The sequence below is a fragment of the Danio aesculapii genome, chromosome 20 (assembly GCF_903798145.1).
Source record: "Danio aesculapii chromosome 20, fDanAes4.1, whole genome shotgun sequence".
Classification (NCBI taxonomy): domain Eukaryota; kingdom Metazoa; phylum Chordata; class Actinopteri; order Cypriniformes; family Danionidae; genus Danio; species Danio aesculapii.
The window spans coordinates 7,744,685-7,770,281 of NC_079454.1; the positions used below are offsets into that span (position 1 = coordinate 7,744,685).

General features: G+C 36.8%; 1 protein-coding gene across 1 annotated transcript; it reads left to right on the forward strand.

The window, feature by feature from the left end:
• Positions 1-3,486: 3,486 nt before the first annotated feature.
• On the forward strand, positions 3,487-25,525 carry nek2 (NIMA-related kinase 2). Its single transcript, XM_056481449.1, has 10 exons — positions 3,487-3,618; positions 3,707-3,836; positions 5,865-6,082; positions 6,446-6,686; positions 9,421-9,503; positions 10,717-10,843; positions 21,246-21,468; positions 23,780-23,834; positions 23,989-24,065; positions 24,781-25,525. The coding sequence occupies exons 2-10, from the start codon at positions 3,741-3,743 to the stop codon at positions 24,975-24,977; spliced, it is 1,317 nt and encodes a 438-aa protein (XP_056337424.1). The 5' UTR covers positions 3,487-3,618; positions 3,707-3,740; the 3' UTR covers positions 24,978-25,525.
• The last annotated feature ends 72 nt before the right edge of the window (positions 25,526-25,597 follow it).

Consider the following 25,597-nt stretch of genomic DNA (forward strand, 5'->3'; position numbering starts at 1 on the left):
CAACGACGTAACTCGCGGCTGAACTGTCATAGTACGATGCATCGTTTGGGAAAAGAACGATGTAGTGACGAGTGTTTCCCAAAACCTGTAGTTTCTGTCGCAGATCCATCGTTTGAACCACTTTAGTTATAACGTAAAACGCCCATATTGATGCTCTAAACGGGGTGGTAACAACTTCTTTAGAGAAGAACCCCGTCATTTCTATATGCAATATATGTTGTTTTACACGCAGGGCCAGACCTGTACATTTGGGGGCCCTAAGCAGAATGATTTTGGGGCCCTACGTTGCTCTAAACATTGAAGTATTGCCAATGCAAACCGGCCCACGATGATTTTATTGCTTACCAAATACAATCAATGAAACAGAAAAGTAAAGCCCGATTTCTTCTACTTAATAACTGTCTGAATGACTTGGACATTTTAAAACAGCACTGTTTTATTGAACTAGCAGCTTCAAAGATGAAGAATTAAACTATCTTTAATAAAGGGACCAGTGATTCCTACTTTGCATCCTTCTGGAGTGTTTAAAACATCTTTTATTAATTTAGCAAACAGATTGAAGAGTCTATAAAAGATTCTAGGTTGAGTTTTTTTTTGTTTTAGTAAATTCCAAAAGTAAAAACCCTGCAATGAAAGACAGTGAGCAATAATTATCCAAAAGTGAAAATGCATTCATAAAATATACATTCTGAACTCATTAAAAAGTCAAGAAAACAACAACAAAACCATTAACCTTAATGCAAAGATTGATTCATAAATAATAAAACCAACAAGAAAATAATATAAAGTAAATATGAAAAATATTCATATATATATATAAACAGAAAAAGGGAAGCAACAAATAATGGGTTAATGTTGATACCCAAACACAAACTTTATTATTTCCTTCAGTCTCCTTCCCTGTTCCTTACATTTGAGATGCAGGGTCCAGAGCTTATATTAAACTATAATAATTCAATTAGCACATAACTTTTATAAACATGTCTCAGGAAAAAAATATTACGTCTGCAAAATATGTCAGTGAAAGACGCTTCAATATTGCATTTGAGTAAAATGTGTTTTAGACTAAAACACGGGTCTGTATAACCAGGAAAAAAATTCAACTTTAATAAAGTTATGATTTTTTTTCAGTGAAAATTTGTAAATATTTAAGCACTGTCAATGAAGACAATTTGTAAAGTGCAAATAAAAATGATTTCAGCAAGAAAGCGGCTCGCACAACTAGCGGGTTGTGGGGGCCCCCTAGTGGCGGCGGGGCCCTAAGCAGTCGCTTGTCCGGGAGTCAGATTTCGATAAAACCAACACAATCTCACGGCAATTCGTAACTTTTTGATTTAGTGGCTAATTTGTAAGAATTCGTACGATCTAATTCGTACAATTTAGTACGATTTGCTCATCCTCCAATGACGGTTGGATTTAGGGGTGGGGTTTGGTGCCACACCTCCTTTTTAAAATCGTACAATTTCGTACGACTGAACTCATACGAATTTGTACGAATTAGCTACTAAACTGACAAAACGTAAAATACTTACGTTTTCTCGTGAGATCAGGCTGGATAAAACACCTGCTATGTTTACACGCACACGCATTAAAAACATCCAATATTAGTTTTGGTAAAAACATGCACTCACTTTCCATATTTATTGAAATATATGTCAATTGCACATATAGAGCCAATGTTTCCTTTACAAACATTATTGAGAACATTACATATTCTATTCTAAAACATAAAATCACTTAAAGCTAACACATATTTTAATATCATATATAAATCATATAAATACATAAATAAATAATGAGGCTATTTATTAAGAAATTAAATTTAACATTGATTATTTATAAGGAAATGAAAAAAATCCTACTTTAATAATAATATGAATAATAATAATGATGATGATGATGATGATTATTAATAATAATAATAAGTAGGACATTTTTTTATTTATTTTTTTTTTTTTAAGTCTCCTTTTACAATTTGACACATGCAAACCACTGCAGAAATGTTCTAACCAACATGTCATATACAGTAGGCTACATTTCCTAATAAATAGCCTACTATAAAATAAAAGCATTAACTTATGCTATTCTATTTGTTTTCACAAGCTTTAGAGCAGGGGTGTACAAACTCGGTCCTGGAGGGCCGGTGTCCTGCAGATTTTAGCTCCAACTTGCCTCAACACACCTGCAAATATGTTTCTAGAAAGCCTAGTAAGAGCTTGATTAGCTAGCCCAGGCGTGTCTGATTGGGGTTGGAACTAAACTTTGCAGGACATCGACCCTCCAGGACCGAGTTTGGACATGCCTGCTTTAGAGCAATGACTGTAAAAAAATAGAGTAGCTTTGGAGACGTACATAATTCTGCTCGGCTGCATTCAAAATGACATCTGTGTTTTCAAAGTGCACTGTGAAGGGAACGCAATTGTAAACATGAAGATACCTAAAACTGAACTGTAAAAATACTTTGAAATCAAATTACACCTTAGAGAGATGAACTTTAATGTTTTTTTTTTAAATAATTCCAAGTTTAAATGTTAGAATGTTCTAAATGAATAGGGTATAGGGGGTATAACACTGCCAGGAACCATCTTTCTAACTACAGCTCCAGGGGTAGTTGCAAGTGCACAAGTTTGTGACGCAGTTTGCGAATGTTCGTTGGAAAGATGGATTTGGGAAACGTCAAATCAATGAACATTGTTTGTAGCAACGGAACTTGCGACCTTAGTTGGCTAACAATGGTTTTTGGAAACGCACCCTAGAGCAGTTTAAAACACCACAGGCTGGCGACACCTGCCGGCCAAATTGTGTAGATGCAAATAATCATCTTCAGTGTCTGTCTGTATGTTAGTTCTGAATGACTCGGGCTAATATGACATTATTAACACTGAAGATGAACTGCGTAAAAAAAAAAACATGTTTTGTTTGATTGTTTTTTACTTTATATTTCTACATATAAGAGTCAAATATTTTTGCATTGGGGATTTGGGGGGTATCTCTTTTTATCATTCCATAATTCCATATTATTATGAATCGTGATCAGGTTAAACTCTTGTGTGGTTCACCGTTAATGAAATTGGAAATAGTGATTTTTTTAATAAAGCACCGTAGACCTGCTAATTTACTTATTAAAATCAAATCACTAATCAAATAATGATCATAAAAGATTCAAACTTTAAGATTTCTTCCTACTTTGGATGTCAATTTCTGCTCCTCTGCGACATTCTTCAGAATATCTAGTTTTGTTTTCAAAAGATGAGAGATGTTCATAAAGGTTTAGATAGAAGCACTTGAATGTGAGGAAATTATCAGTAAATGTTCGTTTTAGGGTGAACTGTCCCTTTAAAGGCACGCTGTTCCCGGGCGTTTTCGCGGTTCTTCAGCGCCTGGCAACGTGCACGCTGTGCGTCTGTACGGACCAATGAGATCACCGCCAGCCATCGAGCACAGCCAATCGCAATCCAGCGTTTGTGCGCACGTTTGAAAATCAGCTTGTGTTGTCGCGTCTGTTTGTTTCTCAACACACGCAAGAAACTTAAACTCAGTTTTAAACTAAGGATAAAAAAAATTATAAAAACACAGCGAAAGTAACTTTAAAGCACGAAATACAGATAGTGAGTTACGGTAAGTGTAATGCTTCAGTGAATCCTGTGTTTTGTTATCGTTACTGTTTGCTAATGATGAATAATTGAGCTCTGCTGTATTTGTGAAGTGTGTTTGGGTCTGCTGGGCTGCTGTTGAACGCGATGCCATCCAAAACGGAGGACTACGAGGTGCTGCTCACTATAGGATGTGGATCTTATGGAAAATGCCAGAAAATCAAGAGGAAATCCGATGGAAAGGTTAATAACACAACGTTACAGACGGAACTGAGTTTTGCATGAATAGCATCATGTATTTGGGGACATTCTAAAACGCTTAAGTTAACGTGGAAAAAACAACAACAACGTGGCTTAATGTACCTAAACATAAACTAGAGAAACCCAAATGTCTGTCAAATTGTACTTGTAATTAATCCAAAACTACTGTAAAAAGAACGAACCTCATGTCTATATGTATCGGATGTCCTTCTGCGTTGTGTTGTTTGTTGGTAATAATAAGAAAAGGGTCGATACAGTAATGTAGTTGAACTGGGATTTATTTCTTGTATCACTATATAAAACTCGTATCACTCTATCAAAAACATATGCAACAGACATCAGTTCAATAAACCTTAAAAGCACTGCAATGTCTGTCTGTCTGTTGGATGCCATCTCACAAAGTAAAAGCATGGGCACAATAACCATGTTGAAAATAAAAACAATACGTAAATTAAATTGGGATTTGTAACATACCTGTATCAAAAGCATATGCAACCGACATCAGTCCAATAAACCTTCATCAGTTCTTCCTACTCCATTGTATATAGATAAAGTGAAACAGCACATTAAGCGTTTTCAACCCCAGAGAAGTCTATTATAAGGAAAAAGCTCAAGGTGGCTTCATGTACCTTAACAACTAGCGGGGAATATCAAGTTTTACTCATGACAAACACCTTTCTGATGTCAAAAGAATGAGCTCTAATTTTAGTAAGTGAATTTTTTTTAAGGAAACAGGTTAATGTGGCTTAACTTAACATTGCCTTAACACTGACCAGGGAAACCCAAATTTCTGTCAAACTTGTGATTAACACTAACTGTTGTCAAAAGAACGGGCCCTAATTCTATAAATAAAGAGAACAATATCACGTTAAATGTTTTCTCCCCTTTGAAGTCTATAATAAGGAAAGGCTTAACATAACTTACGTAATGTTAAAAAGGCTGTTCATAAAAGCAAAGTTAGTTTTAATCACAAGTAAAATTTGATAGATTTGATTTTCCCCGCTTGTTATTAAGGTACATGAAGCCACGTTAAGCTTTTTCCTTATAGACTTCAATGGGGAGAAAATGCTTAACGTTATGTTTTTCACTTTATCTATAGATATAGGACTTTTTACAGTAGTTGGGCTTAATTATAAGTACAATTTGACTGAAATTTGGGTTTCTCTGATTGATTTTAGGTACAATTAGCCACATTAAGCATTTTAGAATGTCCCATTTTTTTAGAAAAAATTTAGTAATGCACCTTTAATTAAGAGAGCTGATGATCGAGGTTAAGGTGGTTTTATACTCGCACATTCTGACTTTCTACTTTCATAATTTCAAAGAAGTATTATTTGCTAATTCTGAAAAGGGAAATCATATTAAAAAGCAATGACTATCAATGTCAAACTAGTGAACTGGTGCTAATGTTGTTTTGAAGTCATACTTAAATGCGATTTCAGACCGAATATTCAAAGTACAGTGAAAAACATGGATTGCTTGATTTGAAAATAATTGAAGGAAACACTATCTACAATCTATGAGTATTTATTGAACATTAGTGCTGAACAATTGAAATTAAAACACACATTACCAAAACCGAAGTCACATTTTTCTAAAATAAATAACCTGCACTTTTGGAAGCAAAATTATTATCAAAGTTTTTCATATTAGAAGTATAAAATAATCAGTATCTGTCTTAAATAAAAAATAACTCTTATTCTGTAAATAATATTTAAAAACGTGTAGTTACAGTTTTTCAGAGGTGTGTGGGTATATGACGAAGTATAAATCAGCCTTAACAGAGCGGGGTCACGTGACTCAACACATGATAGGGAAAAGTAATTGAAAAAATTTACCTGGAAAAATTAAATTGATTATAGGTTCTGAATGTCGATTTCGATTACTTTTCGATTTATCACCCAGCCCTAATAAAACCAACTTTTCCTCAGTGATTCTGCACAGCTGTTTGTGGCAGATTCTTTAGTGTTTCTTCTAGCGGGTTGATCTGAATTATGTTTTCTGCTCTAGATTCTGGTCTGGAAAGTTCTGGACTATGGCACTATGGCCGAGGGAGAGAAGCAGATGCTGGTGTCAGAAGTCAACTTGCTCCGTGAGCTGAAGCACCCAAATATCGTCCGATACCATGACCGAATTATCGACAGAACAAACACGACGTTATATATAGTGATGGAGTACTGTGAGGGTGGAGATCTCGCCAGCCTCATCAACAGAAGCATCAAAGACAAGTAACGTTAAGATATATGTGAAAGTTGACCCAACAATGAACATTTCCTCATTTACTCGCACTCAAGTGGTTCGTAACTTTTGAGGAATGTCTATCTTCTGTTGAACACAAAGCAAGATATTCTGAATAATATCAGATAAACCACTGACATCTATTTTGTAGGAATAAATTTATTGGTAGTTTTGTCTTCAGTATATCTTCCTTTGGGTTCAACAGAAGAAAGAAGCTCAAACCTATTTGAAACGAGTAAATGAGGACAGAATTTTCATTTTTGTGTGAACGATCCCTTTAAAACTCTGCTATTTTGTCGTTCAAGCTTCTTCTCCTGAATTACTGATGGTTTATTTTTTCTCTTTCTGTGCAGGCGATACCTGGAGGAGGAATTCATCCTGCGTGTGATGGCACAGCTGTCTCTGGCGTTAAAAGAATGCCATGGTAGGAGTAATGGCAGCAGTACAGTTCTGCACCGAGATCTGAAACCAGCAAACATTTTCCTGGATGTCAAACAGAACGTAAAGCTCGGTGATTTTGGTTTAGCTCGGATACTGAACCACGATACCAGCTTTGCTAAAACGTTTGTCGGAACTCCATATTACATGTCGCCAGTAAGTGTTTTTCATCTTAGGGCGTTCATCTTTTGTTGTTTATTAATACAGGCATTTAAATATGGTAGGGTTGGGCGATGTCAGGATATAGGTGACAGCCTTGTATCCTGATAATCCTTATTTCTATAGCGGTTTTACAATGTAGGTTGTGTCAAAGCAGCTTAACATAGGAGTTCTAGTAAACTAAAACTGTGTCAGTTCAGCTTTAAGAGTTAAAGTTCAGTTTAGTTCAGTCAAAGTCCCTTTAAGGCAAGTCATTTCACTCGGCGGCCATCTTTGAAACACCTCTTGGGCAGTATGCTCGGGTATTCGGTTTGAATGGGCAAACATCAAATTCTCCAAAACTGCTTGGCAAGCTTACAATTAAATATCATATTAGAAATCACCAATATAATTAAACTGTCTCTTTAGTTTAATTTCTAAACGTTCAAATCACACAAAATCTGCCGAAACTCACGTCTGGTCTGAGCCCCTCCACCGGAGTATCGTCAGTCTGTAGCGATCGATGATTAGCTCCTGTATTAGAAGGCGGGCCTTATTTGCAATATATCGATTGATGATTGGCTCCTGGACTAGAAGGCGGGGCTTCATTCGCCATATTGACCATTACACTTTCCCCCCATTCAAAAAGATAGAATAGTGACATGTCTTGTGTATTCTATAGTCTTTGGTTCAGTTTAGTGTGGTTTAATTTTTACTGCTGAATGTTTTATTTTTTTCCCCAATTTCTGTTTAACATAGAGAGAATTTTTTCAACACATTTCTAAACATGATAGTTTAAACTCATCTCTTATAACTGATTTATTTTATCTTTGCCATGATGACAGTAAATAATATTTTACTAGGTATTTTTCAAGACACTTCTATACAGCTTAAAGTGACATTTAAAGGCTTAACTAGGTTAATTAGGTTAGGGTAATTAGGCAAGTTATATTGTATAACGATGGTTTGTTTTGTAGACTATCGAAAAAAATAGCTTAAAGGGGCTACTAATTTTGACCTTAAAATGGATTAAAAAAAATTAAAAACTGCTTTTATTCTAGCCGAAATAAAACAAATAAGACTTTCTCCAGAAGAAAAAATATTATCAGACATACTGTGAAAATTTCCTTGCTCTGCTTAACTTAATTGGCGAAATATTTTAAAAAGAAGAAAAAAAATTAAAGAGGGGCTAATAATTCTGACTTCAACTGAATATCATAGCACCTTTTCTGTGAAGTCAATCAATTAATAGTTTATATACTGTATATTGACCTCATGGAAAGCACTATTTGGGTAAAGTTGGTTTTATATTCACACATTCAGACTTTCTCTTTAATATGATTTCAGAAAAGTATTATTTACAAATTCTCAATGGGGAAATCATATAAGCAGCCAACGACTATGACGCTATAACATTGTTCACAGTCAATTAAATAGTCCTAATGTTGTTTTCAAGTCATACGTCAATGCGATTTCAGTCTGAATATACAAAGTAGTGTGGTATACGACATAGGGACCGTTAAAATAAACAAATGTGTCAATATAATACTAATTTACCCCAGTTTTCTTTTTTTATTGTGTCGTGTGTGTGTGATCTTCGGTTCACTACAAAACCAGATTCAAATCGTCCAGCAACTACACATGGCAAGTTCAGAAGTATTAGGCAAAAAATCTGAATAAAACTTCATACACTATTATAAAATTAATTAATAAAATATAAAAAAAATAATAATACTGATAAAAAAATCAAAAACTCTGAAATCGCACGAGACAGACATGGACACGGTGTGACCTCCAGCGGGGAAGAGTAAAAGTCTGTGCTCTCCGCTGCAGCTTTAACAGCGTTCACTGACACTCGGGTGGCTTTGCTGTCATTGTCCTCAGTTATGTTCAGTGTGTGTGTGTGTATGCATGTGTGTGTTCGTCGGATCCTCTTCTGTCGCGGTCTATAGAGTTTTCTATATAGTTTTCCTTTTTACATTCAAGTATACCCGCAATCATATGTGATTTATTTTTCTTATTTTATTTAGAAATTCAGGGCGAATGCTAATAAAATCAATATAGTTAGTTTTGTTTTCACGTCATTCCAAACCTTATTATTATTATCATTGTTATTTTTAATTGTTTGTAAAATTTACAAATAATTGTGTATGAATAAAGGATATTTGGAAAAATATTGGTTACTAAATGGTTTTGGTTTGTATGGATATAGTGCAAAAGTAAAATAAAGACCATTTCAATGTGGTCATGTTATTGATTCATAAACTTGTCCTGCTTGTATCACACTTTCATAAACGTAACAAGGCAATTCAATCAAAACTTAATGTTAAAACAGCGATCATAACATTATTTATCAATATGTTGCTCTTTTTGGATTCTCTTAAGCTATAAAAATTAAAAATGTAAAACAGGAAATAAGTTGGGACCATTGTTTTTGTTTACATCCCTCAAAATGGTCTAAAGGATAAAGGACTTTTCATATTTTGAGTGAACTATCCTTTTATAAGTGCGTATTTATAGATTGATAATATTATGCAGATTAATGGCATACAGTGAATTCTTGACAGTTCTCTAAAGCACAATACTGTGTGGCTGGAATGAGTGTCATCCTCATAAACCTAGAACATTTTGAAAAACTTTTGGGTGAAAAAACTAACTGTTGCCAAATCTTCTATCTTGGCATGCATAAGTATATATATCTGTGTAAGAGTTCCATCATGATTTATTCATACATTTTCGCTTATGTTCACAGGAACAAATGAATCGCATGTCCTATAATGAGAAGTCGGATATATGGTCTTTAGGATGTTTACTCTATGAACTATGTGCTTTATCGTAAGTATAAATGTATTGTTCTCCTCATAGTTTTTTTTTTATTATTACATTGACTGGACTTGTAAACCGGAAGCTGCGATCATTGTTTTTTTTCATGCTGTGATGCAGTTCCTTGAGAAATGGAATAATAAATGAGCAAACAGAGGGTGTAGTTTGTTTTTTTCCTACTGCAAGCTGATTTGATGTAGTAAAGTAGGCATTTCGTTCAGAAAGATTGCAAAAAGAGTTTAAGAAGAGTTATTACAAACTAACAGACATCTCCTGCTCATCAGTTCTGTTTGTTGTCAAAAGTGACATTTGGAGCAGCGTGGTTAAATATGTTAGCCATGCCAATTACCTCAATCACGTCATCTGACAATATAACCGAAGTCCCTTTAAGACAAGTCATTTTAGTCAGTGGCCATCTTTGAAACTCATCTTGGGCAGTATGCTCGGGCATTTTGTTTAAATGGGGAAACATCAAATTCTCCAAAACTGCTTGCTAAGCTTAAAATTGAATTTCATATTAGGAATCATCATTAAAATTAAACAACAGCTGTCTCTTTGGTTTTATTTCTAAACGTTGGGCGTGGGCTTTAGTTGCAATATATCGATTGATGATTGGCTCCTGGACTAGAAGACGGGGCTTTATTCGCCAATTGACCCTTACACTTCCCCCATTCAAAACTATACTAGTGACATGTCTTGTGTATTCTATAGTCTTTGATATAACTGAAAGAACAAACAGGAAGTACATTTTCAGATTTCAATTAAAGATTAGAAGGACAAATATTATTTTGTTTTCTTAATGACATGCACAGATGAATTGTTCACTACAAAACTGGCAATGTGAGCTAACAAAATCATATGGTTAGTTTTGATTTCTTGGGGACTTTAAAGGGATCATTTAAGCCGAAAACAAATATTCTACCAATATTTACTTATCCTCCCCTGTTCCAAACCTGTTTGAGTTTTGTTGTGTTGAACACAAAAGTAGATATTTTGAAGAATGTTGTCCTTGACTTCCATAGTATGTCAAGGGTTGCTTTTTTTCCCAACATTGTTCAGCATATCTTCTGTATGTTATTCATACAGTTTAGAACCAAATGAGTATGAATAAATGAGGAAATTTTTAGTTTTGGATGAACTATGCCTTTAAATACTTTGAAGTTTTAGTTTAGTTAGTTTTATGCTATGCAAAACTGAGTCTGTCTTTTTTTTTTTTTTTTTTTAGTCCCCCATTTACAGCATACAACCAGACAGAGCTGGCCCGAAAAATCAGAGAAGGCAGATTTAGAAGAATCCCATACCGATACTCGGATGACCTGAACACACTGCTTTCAAAAATGCTCAACTTAAAGGTAAATTCTGCTGCAGGTAATGTATGCGACAGTCTGGAAGTTAAAACACCACTCTTTTTTCCTCATCGTGAAATTGATTTTAGTTTTTAACAGCTGAATTTGTGGAAAAACAATATCCATGACCCTGTTTTTTACAGTAGAAAATGGGATGTCCACCTCCATCCACAAGCATATTGATTGTTTTATCTGTATATTTATGATTCTACTCTAACATTTAAACTGTCTAAACTTAGATTATAAAAAAAAAACGTTTTCCACATAAAATTACAGAAAAACAAGTGCATAGTACATGTCGTAAGTGAATTAAGTTGTTTATTTACTGCAGTTTTTTTTGATGCATCGTGTTATTAGCTTGTACCTAAAATGGATGAGTTAGGCACACTGTTAAAATAATAGAGAAAAAAATAAAAGACCTAAGATGTTATTCATTATGGTGGCTTGAGAAAGCTAAAATACTGTTATGCTACATCAACTTAATGTTCTTCTTCTGAGACTAATTTCTATATGTATCTCGTCCTAGAACGTTCGTACTACAACCACCAAACTGGTCTGACTCGGGTTGCTATATCTTTTCCAGCTGATCCGACTTTCGGTTTTCCAAAAACTGAGCCGGAAAAAAATTTCGGAAAAGTCCCGTTGACTGATGACCTCATAACTTTGCGCCAGACTGTCATACAGACTTAATGTTGGGCTCATTTAATTCAGACGACTAATCTGCCAATCACTGATGACCACACCCACAACCATTTACATCACTGTAGCAACTGTCCTATAGACTTCCATTGTAAAAAACTGCCATTGACTAGAAACATGCTAGTTCATACTAGAACCATGCTAATTTGTGTTAGCAACAGCCTAGCAACTACTTAGAACACCTTAGCAACTGCCTAGCAACACCTTAGCAACCAACTAGCAACGCCTTAGCAACCACCTAGAACACTTTAGCAATGGCCTAGGACACATTAGCAACCACCTAGCAATGCCTTAGCAACTGCCTAGCAACCACTCAGAACACCCTAGCAACCACTTAAATCACCCTAGCAACATTTTAGCAACCACCTAGCAACGCCTTAGCAACTGCCTAGCAACCACTCAGAACACCCCAGCAACCGCCTAGCAACTACTCAGAACACCCTAGCAACACCTTAGCAATCGCCTAGCAAATGGTTCGCCAACACTGATTAAGTGACATTACGATCTGACCTCTTTCCACTGATGATTCAGTAAAATACTTTGTGTTCATTCATGGTTTTGTCATTCATGTTTTTATCTGTAACTACTTTAAATAGCGTTCACATCTTTATCTCCTCAACACCCTATCACTGACAGCAGCTGAACGGCTCTAAAAGTTCCACTCTGTTTTCAATATTAAATGGTTTAAAAAATGGAAATGTTAAGGTCATATGGTGATAAATAATAAGTTTGATGGTTTTGTGTTTTAAGTCGGCATGAAATAATAGTTAAGATTGTACTTTTCCCCATATCTTGACTTGCATTCAATTGAAACTGTCTTGAAATGAGAAAAAAATGTAGGGCAGTGCTTTATATCGTTCTTTGGAGACTGATTTGATCATTGGAATATGGGTATTGGTAACAAATGGATGAACCGAGACCTGCGCTGATAGCCCCACCCAATGACTATAAAAAATATAGATGTATATGGACGACGCGACAGCGCCTTTTCCCATTGAATGCTTTGAATGCAAAACGCCTCATGACGTGCACATACTGTCGCAAAAAACTGCTGAAATCGGAGCTTGGGCATGCGCAGAAGGACTGCCTAATGGAGCCAGAGGCGGAGCCGCGGAATCAAGCTTCCAACTAGGGGTGGGCGATATGACCTAAAATTAATATCACTGTATTTTTCATCTTTTGAACGGTGACGGTATAATATCACGGTATTACTTTCAATAGCAAAATAATATACATCTCAAGGAAGAACGGACAAAAGAAAGTCTCACTTCTATTACTCTTTAAAAGTTTTGGTTTGGGTCATTGTAAATGCTCAGTCTCGTTATGAGCTGATCTTCATTTCTCTGTGTTGGTGGAATAAAGCAGGCGAGTCAGCCGCACCAATTTATGAGCAGACAGAGCAGGATTCTCGCGATGACCACCAGCGCAATTCCGCTCTTTGTTATGAGCCGTAGTTTCAGAGTAAACTTAGTAAAGGTGAGTTTCTTTGGCGATGATGTGTACAGTGTTAGATTTTATATTTAGCGGACATTTGCGCTGAACACGCAGTGAATGCAACGCATCGAGATTCGGGCACCTTCTCCGAAAACACTCGATTGATCTCAGCTGGCGGATCAACATTTACCTCATGTCATGATCGCTGTCATCTGCGCCATTATTATTATTATAACTTTAGGTGAGGTTTGCAAACCTGTGCACTTTTCACTCTTCAGCCGTTTGCATTTCCTGCAGTAACAAAAGCTCCCTGTTATCTGACAGCGGGAAGCGTTGAGTGACTGACAGCTATGAACCAATACAGCAGCAGGGTAGAGCGATTCAGCAAGTTTTTAAAGAAAATCAAATCAGATTGCACTACAACTATTATATTCAGACACACAAATGCTCCCAAATATATTATGAGGGCGCATAGATTAAATTTCGGGCGCTCATGGGACCAAAATGGTTGCAATTTCGAGCCCTGTAGTATAAGGACATGTATTCAGACCACAACTGAACGTTTGAAGAAAATTGAATGCCTTATTATTTAGAATGAGCTATTATTGATATAAATGCAGCCGTTCAAGGTGCATAATTGATTTATTACGGTATTAGAAAATCTATGTCGTGGCGCAATGTCACACCGGTGATGACTATGACACCGGTGTACCGCCCACCCCTACTTCCAACCAAATGCTTGTACATCATATCAACTACGCCCCCAAACTTCTCATTTGACCACCTTTATCTGCACTGCAGCAAAGGCTCGCTAATATAAATATAAGCACATACATTTAAAAACGGGATGCTTTAATAATGATTTATTTAAAACTGTGTGGTGTAAGCGGTTTTTATGAATTTAATAAAAACAAAACATGTTGGACTACAAAATAATCAATCTTTCATACACTCAGGCCTGAGTTAGACTAAGCTATGAGCACAAAAGATGTATATCTTATTATGGGTTGTTGGCATTTGTTATCTTCATCGGGGTAGAAAAAAACATATAAACAACAAACATTATTTAGAAAGGTTTTTATTTTTAATTAGCAATCTTCAGGACCCAAAATATGCACTTCATGGATAACTATTCAACATGCGAGAAAAATCGTGCATTTAAAAGATAAATACAGCAAGATTTCTAAACATCAACAGGATATTTACACATCCCATCCCTGTACTATATATAATAATCCTTGTCAATTTGTATAATAAACTTCTTATTTATTATGCAGTATTATTACATGAACTGATGTCTATCGGCTGCTGCAACATCGCTTGTATATTGTTTATCATTTTCTTTGCCTCTGTTTTCATTTGATTTATTAATTGTGTTTGCCAAAGAGGTATTAACTTATTTTAATGTTTATTAGGAGTTTTCAAATAAAAGCCAACGATAAATGGTGTATATAAATGATATATAACGTTTACAGCTCTATTTGTTATATAAGATTCTGCTTCTAGAACATTAATGTTGTATAACAACAAATTCAGTTGATTAACTCAATCGCATACCGAAACTCAAAATGTCAGAGACGTCCTTTAAATCAAGTTTAAATAACCGAATCAGAATCCGAATCCGTTTTATTGCCAAGTGTGCTTCCCACACACAAGTGACAACACAAAATAAATATGAAAAAAAAAAAAAAAATAGAAATGATAACATTAAACAGATGCGGTTAGTCAAGAAACCTGGATGTTGAGTTGTATGTACAGATTGTTATAAATATACAGGTTATAAGGTGCTGTGTACAAGTGCGAATGTAGAAAGTATTGCATTGTATATTGATATAAGGTGCTGTGTACAAGTGCGTATGAGAAAGTATTGCACATGTTTATTGCACAGTAGGGGAATATTTAACTCTTCATAAGGTAGACAGCCTGAGGAAAGAAACTTTTCCTGTGTCTGGCTGTTTTTGTGCTTGGTGCTCTGAAGCGCCGACCAGACGGTAACAGTTCGAACAGGTAGTGTGCTGGGTGTGAGGGGTCCAGAGTGATTTTGCGAGCCCTTTTACTCACTCTGGAAGAGTACAGTTCTTGAAGTGTAGGAAGGGTTGTGCCAGTGATTCGTTCAGCAGTCCGGACTATTCGCTGTAGTCTACGGAGGTCGGTTTTGGCAGCTGAGCCGAACCAGACAGTGATTGAAGTGCAGAGGGTCGATTGGATGACAGCTGAGTAGAACTGTATGAGCAGCTCCTGTGGCAGGTTGAACTTCCTCAGCTGACGAAGGAAGTACAGTCTCTGCTGGGTGTTACAGGAGATTATTTCAGACCCAAAAAGAGAATTACTGCTAGATAACGATCACCTGTATTTTCCCCGTCATGGCTAGGCGTTTATCACTTTACCGCATAAACAGATCCATCAGATCCTGTAGGTCAGAAAGTATTGTTTACTGCTGAACAACTCATTTTATCATGGTAAAATAACACAGAAAACGAACATTGGTACTTCAATCTCCGACGGTCTCAAGCTTCAAGCTCAGACGGTCTGCTTGGAGAAACTGTCAATCACGATGACACGCCCCGTTTTTATAGCATTAAATTACTGGCTAAAAACATACTGTTAACAAAAATGAAGATCTGCACCTATATCAGCTTGATAGCCAGTGCCTCAATTCACCAAAACCATCTTTCGGGACATTTTATAGCGAGTGTAATTAAAAAAAAAAAAAAAAAAAATTTGGGCTCAGTTCTCATTTGCTAACATGGAGGCGGGGTTTAAGACTTGTACTGCAGCAAAGGCTAGAATTCACAAGACATGTTACTCGTATCTTTTTGAATAGGGAAAAGTGTAATGGTCTAGTACAGGAGCCAATCATCGATCGCTATGTGGCGAATAAAACCCGCCTTCTAGTACAGGAGCCAATCATCAATCGATATAGACTGATAATACTCTGGGGAAGGGGCTCGGACCAGATGTGAGTTTCTGTAGATTTTGTGATTCCAACGTTTAGAAATTAAACTGAAGAGACAGTTGTTGTTTAATTTTATTGAGGATTCCTAATATGAAATTCAATCATAAGCTTGCAAGCAGTTTTGGAGAATTTGATGTTTCCCTATTGAAACAGAATGCCTGAGCATACTGCCCATTAGGCATTATGGATGCAGAGTGAAATGTGTGATCTTTAAGTGATCTAACAGCCAGCAGCATCACTCAAAAGCAGGCATGAGGCACACTTGGCCCCACCCTAAAGCAGTGGTTCTCAAACTTTCAGCCGAGGGCCCCTTTGTGTAGAAAATCGTTTTGCCGCCTCCAAAAACAATTAAAAAGACGCAAAAAAACTCAAATTAACAACTTTACTTCTAACATTTTAAATTGTACTATTCACGCTCTGGATAATTTTTTTTGACATGTCAGTTGAGTTGACATGCTTTCAGTGCTTCAATCAATTGATCAAATCTTCAAGAGTAGTGTTCACTGTGGTCGCTCTCACTGGATCAAGCCCTATTTTGTGTACTTTATCACATTTACGCTGTTTTTTTTTTTTTTTTTTTCATGCTAGGCTCTTCTTTATTAACGTTTACAAGTGAGTCTAAATTTATCTAACGATTTAAAATTTTAAAGAGTTTTGTCATTCATCAGCCTGTTAACGGTTAACCGTGAACTGTATTGTTGTAACTAGCAATACTACAATGGAGGTTGTAGTGGTTCAGTGTGTTGAAGTTTTGTTTATTTATATTCCTTTTTTTCACATCATAATTTATAATTACACTGATATTTTTTTTTTTTCCTAAATGCATACTAGAACGGGGTATTCAAGTTCACAGGCAAAGGGGGCCACATTTAAACCATTTAAAGAGCCCATATTATGGGTTTTTGAAAATGCCCTTCCATGTAGTGTGTAACATAGCTCTAAGTGAAGTGAAATATCCAGCTAAGGCTTAAATCTGTAAGTGTACAGTGTTTAAAACTATTGATTCATCTATAAAAGAGTCGACTCATAGTGCTTCAAACGAGTCGTCTTGATAACGAGTCATTAGGTGTTTCGCGATGACGCAGCTACGAAACACAAGTAGTTGGGCGCGCAAACCCGGGAGATTTTAAACCTGCGGCCCCGCCCACTAACAGAAAAAAAAGTCTCACACACACACACACAGAGACACACACAGACACCGGAATGAAGTCACGCTGTGCAGATGGATATTATGGACAGTCTAATCAAAGATGAAACATCAGCAATATAGCCCAGCCTTGAGCAGTTCTGAGTGTTTCTAAAACTATATGCTTTCAAAGAAGACTTCTTCAGTTTGTTAAAGGAAGGATCAGTATAGACTGTCAGAACATGGATCAGTGCATCATGGATCAGTTTCTACCCCCATTTCACAAGTGTAAGTAAGTGCGATTAAAATTGTTGCCTCGTTTACTCTAGCTTGCAAATTATGTATTTAGTTGTGTTTTGTTACTTGTAACTGCGTGTGCTGTATCAGGTTAACTCTTTATATTCTCATATCGCGTGTAAAGCCACGTTGAAAACGCGACGCGTGCCGCTTTGATTACGGATCGTCAGCTGTTTACACACATGCAACGGACAAGTTTCAAAATATTTCAGCTCAATATTATTGTCTCCTCGTGTGTGTAACGCACGGGTATTTGCGGATATAACTGAGCGCCGCTCCTCTATGGACGCGCCGGCCCTGTGTGTGTGTGTGTGTGTGTGTCTGTGTCTCCTCGTGTGAGTAATGCACGGGTATTCGCGGATATAACTGAGCGCCGCTCCTCTATGGACGCGCCGGCCCTGTGTGTGTGTGTGTGTGTGTGTGTGTGTGTGTGTGTGTGTGTGTGTGTGTGCGTGTGCGTGTGTGTGTGCGTGTGTGTGTGCGTGTGTGTGTGCGTGTGTGTGTGTGTGTCTCCTCGTGTGTGTAACGCACGGGTATTCGCGGATATAACTGAGCGCCGCGCCCTCTCTATTCAGCCGCTTCTCTATGGACGCGCAGGCCCTGTGTGTGTGTGTGAAAAGAGCAAGAAGACTGTGACTAGGAGGCTAGGAGATCTCCTCGCCAGTTCTTGGACTTTTTGCTCAATAAAATAGTTAGTCGTCAGTATTTTCTAGTCCATCGTCTGTGTTTACATTCACCCACTGGCAGCCAAAATCCACTATGAAGCGTGTGTGCACTGTGACTACTTTTATATTGTAGATTAGCAGCTGAGCATTTCACTCTGTCTCACGCTAAAGCCTTGTCCGTGTCGACCAATCGCAGCAGGCTGTCATCGGTCCAATCAGCGCAGGTTAGCTTCGCGCTGAGGAGGGGGTTGGGAACAAATGAATCGCTGGACGATTCATATGGGAGTCGTTGGGATAATTAGGTAAAAATAAATGCAGATTATAAGACCATCAAAGTGTTTTTTGACCTTGCATGCATATTAGACTGTTGTTGGAGACCCTTACAACCTAAATATGACCCTATTTCATGTATAATATGGGCTCTTTAAAATGCAAAGAGCGACAAGTTATGCTTTGCATAATTTTAGCAGTTTGGCTGACTTTAAAATGTTCGTTACCAACTTGTTCTATTAAAAATAATACTGAACATTTACATTTAAATTAGTTACATTTAAAAATGTGGGACAAAAGTGGATTAACATCTTGGAAAAAAACTCTGAGTATTAAACTTTGGGCAGATATGTTGAGCATCATTAAATATAGAGCACTATTAAATTTTAATATTTAATAATTCAATAGCCCAATAATATACCACAAATGGACACATTATATATTTCATAGGCTATAGTGATTTTACTCGGGGTGTATATATTTTTATTATCTTTTAATCATCCAGTTATTAACTAGTGGTAGTAAGAGGTCCATTGCAGAGCTCATCCAGCTGTCGTTATTGTAACAGGAGTGCAAACTCTGTGAACTCGCTGATGTGATGACCGCTCCGTTCATTGTTATTGCAGCACTTTTTGCTTTACAATTTTAATGTTTGTTTGTCATGCTGCAAAGAGAACCGTCTGATATTTGCGCAATGTAAAGTGTAAAGCCTGTCGCACTGGACTAGGTGCAATGTTGTGCCATGTCTTTAAAATGCTATCTGAGGCACACTCTCCGCAATGCCCAGCTTACTTAGCAGCGCAAGCAATATACAGGGAAGTGCTTTCAGCCACCGATAATGTTCTTTTTACAGCATTGATCATGTATTTTAACTGAAATATAGTCAGACAATAGACCTGAGCATTTATTTAGTTGTTTAAGCGTAAACGAGTTGAAAACGTAAGTGAAACGTAAGCGCCGTCAGGAGCAGCAGACGAGCGCCAAAAATCACCGGAAGCTCCCAGCCAAGAGAGCTTATTCAATAAAAGTCCTTGTGCGTAGTGACGCGGTGTTGTGCTACAAGAGAGAAAGTTATGGTATTTTATTAAAGGCTCTGAGGGCAAATAAGTTTTTACAAAATTGTTCTTTTACATTTTATTATTTTAAAGTCTTGTGAAATAAAAAAAACATTATTTAGATGTTAGTATCAGTAAGTATTATTAATTATATCTATAAGCTAGTGTTCCAAAACGGTGACAAAATTCATATTTAGAAGATATAAACCAGGGCTATTTAGTCAGTTTGTCATGGGGGCCAGTTAATGAAAAGCATCCCAAATGAGGGGTCGAAGAGATATGACTTGCAATATGAGTGATGACACAACAGCATGTAAGAACCCGTATGTTGTGTTTTTGCTCCTCAAAACACCCGCGTTGTATTTTTCTACATTGAAATGTTTATGTTGTATTTTCAAACATAATATCACTGCATTGTACGATGTGGCTTTTTTTTTTTTACAAACATTCAAATGTTGTATTTCACAGCACAACAAAAGCAGTGCATTGCTGAAGTAGGCTTCTTCTACATTCAAACACATTCAAATGTTATGTTTTGAACTGCATAACAAGTTTGGATGCAACATTTATAGATAATTATATAGTCTGAAGAATAATCATGGTTTCACGGTTATCACGTCTAATGTAAATTTAAGCTTTATATTAGGTAAGTATTTAAATGAACGTTTGTTATCATCTGTGTTCATACATACTTATTGTAATAATTTGTAATAATTCGTCTAACATATCTTTTTTTTGTTTGTTTGTATTTTTAACATTGCACTGAAAGCCACGCACAACTCTCATCGCTACGGCGTGAGATGTTTTCTACTTGGTGCGTCTAAAAGGCGCGACCGCATAGCTCCGCTTGTGCACGCATAGCTCCGTTTGCGCACGCATATTGGCATATATTCTAATATTGGAAATAACGAACTTGCGAGTGGAAAATACGTGATATGTAAACGGCCCGCTGCTATTGTTAATCCAGTGTGCGTGCTTATTAGCCTTGGTGTATAAGCTCGGACCTTTAAACTAACACACAGGCATAACTTTTAGTTGCAGCAGTTTCGTTCCATACAACAGAAACGCGGCGTTGAGAAGCTTTTAGGAGTAAGTAGCCAAATGTTTTCAGCTGCTCGCGCCACTCGCTTGATGTCAGCCTTCAACGCACGTCACTTCATAACTATAGTGGCCAGTTTTTTGTCTTGGTCACTATTTGTAGATCTGGAACAAATTGCCTCATGGGCCAACTTCGGCCCGCGGGCCGCCAATTGAGTAGCCCTGATATAAACATCCAAAACTTGCAGTGTCACTTCTGCCTAAAATGGATCAATAATTTTTTTGATCAAATGAACTGCTGATCGTTCAAATCTTCTGACCAATCAAATGCTCTCTAGTATCTGACATGCCCCGCCCCCTTCGAGACATTTACTTTTCATTCGTAATGCCTGAGCTCAACCACTCTCATTGCAAAGCTGTGATAACGCTATTGGCTGTTTTTTTAAAAGGGGAGGGGCTACTCTGTCCCACCCCCTCCATGTTTCAGTTAAGATTTGTCAAATTTCAAATAAAGATAAATGCACATTTAAAGCACTTCATGGGACCTTTACATTCTGTACCTGAACACTTTTTACCTACAATAAACATACAAATACAAAAAATCTTTCCTAATATAGCTATTTAATCATGGTGACATTGTATTCATATCACAATATAAAGTAGTCAACATTTGAAGTGGTTCAAAACCGTTCACCAATCTAAATCTATTGAACAACACCCATTCTTGTCTTTGGGCATTTTTGAAAAACCTTTTTGATCCACTTCACATGTTGACTACTGTATATGGCAGAAAAACAAAATCACACATGCCAGTTGTTCTGTTTGCAGTCGTGTTTGGGCACATTCTGACTGGTTGTGTTTTTGTCAGGATTATCTGAGGCCCTCTGTGGAGTCCATCCTACAGAACAGTTTGATCTCTGGTTATGTGGCCCTCAAGCAGAGGAGGCTTCAAGAGAAACAGCGGCGCAGATCAGACGAGGCAGAGCAGCCCAAACAACCAGAGTCACCGATTCTGGCAGAGCTGCGGCTTAAAGAGCAGATTCTCCGAGAGCGAGAGCAGGCACTCAAAGAACGAGAGCAGCGGCTAGAGCGTAAGCACACTGTCGGCCTTCTTGAAAGGGACACTTCACAACATTTTATTTCTGTCACTATGTTCCAATCCTGCTTCAGTTTCTTTCCTCTGTTGAAGATGTACTGAGGAATGCTGGAATAAACGGCCATTAAAATCCAGTGTTTTTTGCCCGCTGCATATGTAGATGGTTCCGTTTTCCCCCAACATTCTTCAGAATACCTTGCCTTTGTATTCAACAGAAGAAAGAAACTTAAAAGTTCAGCACTACCTGAGTGATTACATAGATTTTTGGATGAGCTGACCCTTTAAAGTCTGTACACCCAAAAGGGAATCCATGTGAATTGAGCAGTTCATGGAAAACGATCATGTCGCTTAAGAGAATTTTGATTGCATAGCTTAATTCTTATGCATTTATGTTTTAAACTTTTTTTGTGAATGCTTTTGGTGAGTAGACTTCCAATGAAGGAATGGAAATTGGCAGAATTCATAAGTTACATCTTCATTTCTTTTCAGAAGACAAATGAAAGCCTTGTGGGTTTGGAAAAACGTGAGATTTTCGTTTTGAAAAGGATCATTATCATTCACTTACTGTTTTCAAATACTACTTCTAAAAATACTAATTGTCCTAATTTTTACTCCTTAATCAAACCTACAAGATTTTTGATCCTCTTCACACAACTGAAGACATTTGTAAGGTTTGTCTAAATTTGTTGTCGTCTGTCAGGCAAACAGATTTGAGTTTGACCCTATTTGATGTGCTACAGTATATCCATTGATGTTTAAATCTGTTCAAGTGTGTCTTCAGGAGACTCTAAGGCCCAATCCCAATTCTACCCCTTAGCCGTTCTCCTTATCCCTACCCCTCGTTTTGCACGTTCACGTCAAGGGGTAGGGGTGTCCCAATTCTCTTTAGCTTGAAGGCGTGGGGCTAAGGGGAAGGGGTGAATAGCCCTTCGGACGAAGATTTTTCAGGACTACACTCGAAACCAAGGGGTAAGAAAATTTCCCAGAATGCACCAGCCACAACGGCAGCATGGCTGAACCCGGAAGTTAGGAGATCCACAAATTAGGAATTTTTTTGTCATTATTACAAATTTTTCCAACAAACAAACATGTTTTAATATATTCATAACCACGTTTGTCTTTTACTGTCATGCTTTAAAAAAAAAATGCTAAAATAAAAACCGCTAAATTTCGCGACCTATAATCCATAATCATAACTCCCGTATAGCAGTTCAACAACATTCTGACACTTGGAGACACTGGAATACCCTGTCAGTAATGTTTAGTGGCTGGGAATGAGCTTTTTACAGTGTCTGCTATAATGTTAGTGTTGTTTTCGTGTGTTTACATAGATGAATATGGCCACTGTAAATACACAGTACAGTTACGATCTTACTGCCACATTAGATCATTATGATAACATGATATATGCCTTCAGTGATTTCTTGAAAATAAATACCAAATAATAATGCAACTGGAATAACTACAGCAGTCGCCATCGTCTGCTCTTATATGAAGTAAGTGATCGCAATGACATCTGATGATGTGTGCACGTGCTGTAGTGCTGTCCTAATTCTTAGGGGTACATTTTTAAGCCCTTTCCCTTAACCCTCGGTTTTAAGGGCGAAGGGGAAGGGGTAGGGGTGCAAAAATAGAATTGGGATTGGGCCTAATGGTACCGTGAAATTAAAATAGTTTTTTGGATGTTAAAGGATATAAATTAGCTAATGTGCTTCAAACAGTGACACAATTTTCCTTTAGAAATATATAAAACAGATATAAAAATACAAAGCTTGCAGTTTGTCACTTCTGCCTAAATGATCAACATTTTTATTTCATACACACCTCGTACTTCAGTTTCTCACTAATCTTGACCAATCAAATGCTCTCTAGTATCTGACATGTCCCGCCCCCTTCAAGATGCTTCTCGTTATCTTTTTATCTGATGTGCTTGAGCTCATCCACTCTGGTTGGAAGTGCTGTGATAAACCAAATGCTATTGGCTGTTTTTTTTTTTGTTTGTTTGTTTTTTTAAAGGGGAGGAGCTAGTCTATGTCCCACTATCTTTATTTTTTCAGTTGAGATTGCATCAAACAGAATACAAAAAGCATTTCACGGGACCTTTAACGATTCAGTTTAAATAAATATTTTAATTTGTTTTGTTGGAGTGGACATCAAATTCACTTACAATAGCTTCATTTGTGTTGAAGAAGAACAAACGTCTAAAGGTTTTTTTTTTTTGGTTAAATAACCCTTAATTGACAAGACATTTTATGCCTTTGGTGTCTAATCGTTTACCTTTTTTTTTTTTTTTTTTTTTTTTGCAGAAAGGGAACAAGAGCTGTGTGTCCGAGAACAGCAAACCAATGAAAAGCTGGCCAGGTAAATAATATAAAGCTACCTTTTGCTAATTTGATCACGTGTGTAATACATATAAATAGTTAACATTAGTAGGGAGCATCAAAAAACTTGAATACTACACGTGTGTGTTCACTGTGTTGATAACGTCATTATAATGTGTGTGTGTGCACAACAGAGCCGAGAGCATGTTGAAGGCGTTTAATCTGATCCGTCAGCAGAGGGCGCTGTCTCTGCTCAGCGCCAGCGACACAGGTATCAATCCTTTGTGTTGTTTATGCGTCTATACACTGGTTTCTTTCACTGCGCTGTCTTCTGTTCATGTATAATTGACTGATATTAATGTTATGTACACTACTGGTTAGTTTGGAATAGAGATATTTCAAATAGGTTTATGATTATCAAGGCTACAAAAATACAATAAACATTATGAAATAGAAGAGTTTAAAGTAGCTGTTTTCCATTTGAGATATTTAATGGCATTTTATTATTCAAATGTTTTTTCAGCATCAATACTTCAGTCTTTAATCTCACATGGTCCTTCAGGAATTGTTGTTGTTTTTAAGGACACCAAAGGTTCATTTAAGAGATTAGATAACAACAACAACAAGAACAGAAAGAAATTATTTTCTGACATTTGTTTTAGTTGTTCAAGGGTGCATTAAATTGACCATTCTACATTGATTTTAATAACTACTATTGCTAATATTATTATTAGGGAACAATAATAATATACACTGATAAATGAGCATCTAATAAAATGAAAAAAATGCTAAAAAGGGAGCTGAGGAGTGAAGTGTGCAGTGGAAAGGCAGTGTGCAATAACCAGGAAAACATGACTCGGCTGAAATTGAAGTAGCCCCTTAAGTCACCATTGGTTGAGCCACAGATCTTTTAATGAGGGGGAAATGATTAAGAATGTCTATGTGGTTTTTAAAAAATGAGTTAATCTTATTTTGTCTTTAAACAGAGAATGAAGAGAACATCTCCCCGGGGAAGAAGAGGGTTCACTTCGCAGGAGACGGGAAGGAGAACGGCAGACTGATCATGAAACCTCCGGAGCACGGCCTTGAGAAGAGACACCAGCTGGTGAACAAGCGCATCCAGACGCTCGGAGAAGAGAAGATCCACTCGCCAAAACACAGAGAAATGCAGGGCATCCGCTAGCCATCAGAGACTCTTTACTACTGATTATCACTGTGGTCAATCAAGTCAAGAGGATTTTGTCTAGTTGTGTATATTAAGAGATAGATTCCTGCTTTTATTTATTTGCTGTAACATTTGTACAGTACACTGGAGCATTTCATTTAAAGGGACAGCTCACCCCAAACTGAAAACTCTATTTATTCACACTCCAATTGTTCCAAACCTGTTTATTTCTTCTTTTTTTGAACTCACAAAAAGATATTTAGAGAAATGTTGGAAATCAGTAGCCATTAACTTTGATAGAATAATTGTTTTATCCCAGTATAGATGTCAGTGACTATCAATTACAAACATTCTTCTAAATATCTCCTCCTGTGAACAGAAAAAGGGTCACTCTTGAGGGTGAATAAATGGTGAGTAATGTTATTTTGGGTGAACTGTCTCTTTAAAGAGGAATTACATTGGACTATTATTATATATTAGCATTTTATGGATTTTTTATTGCTAGAAGCTGTGTTTTTACTTGGAATGGTTCTTTAGAATGAATAAATTAATAATGGTTGCAGTAATGTTTCTTTGTTTCTGTTTGGGTTACTAACTCAAGCTTCCGCTGTAAGGGACATGCTGAGCTTGTAAGCGGA

Excerpts from the sequence above, each read along its gene's own strand:
- nek2 (XM_056481449.1), top strand. The coding sequence starts at position 3,741 with ATGCCATCCAAAACGGAGGACTACGAGGTGCTGCTCACTATAGGATGT. Across the intron at positions 6,083-6,445 it reads AACAGAAGCATCAAAGACAA|GCGATACCTGGAGGAGGAAT; the intron begins GTAACGTTAAGA and ends CTTTCTGTGCAG. Across the intron at positions 9,504-10,716 it reads TATGAACTATGTGCTTTATC|TCCCCCATTTACAGCATACA; the intron begins GTAAGTATAAAT and ends TTTTTTTTTTAG.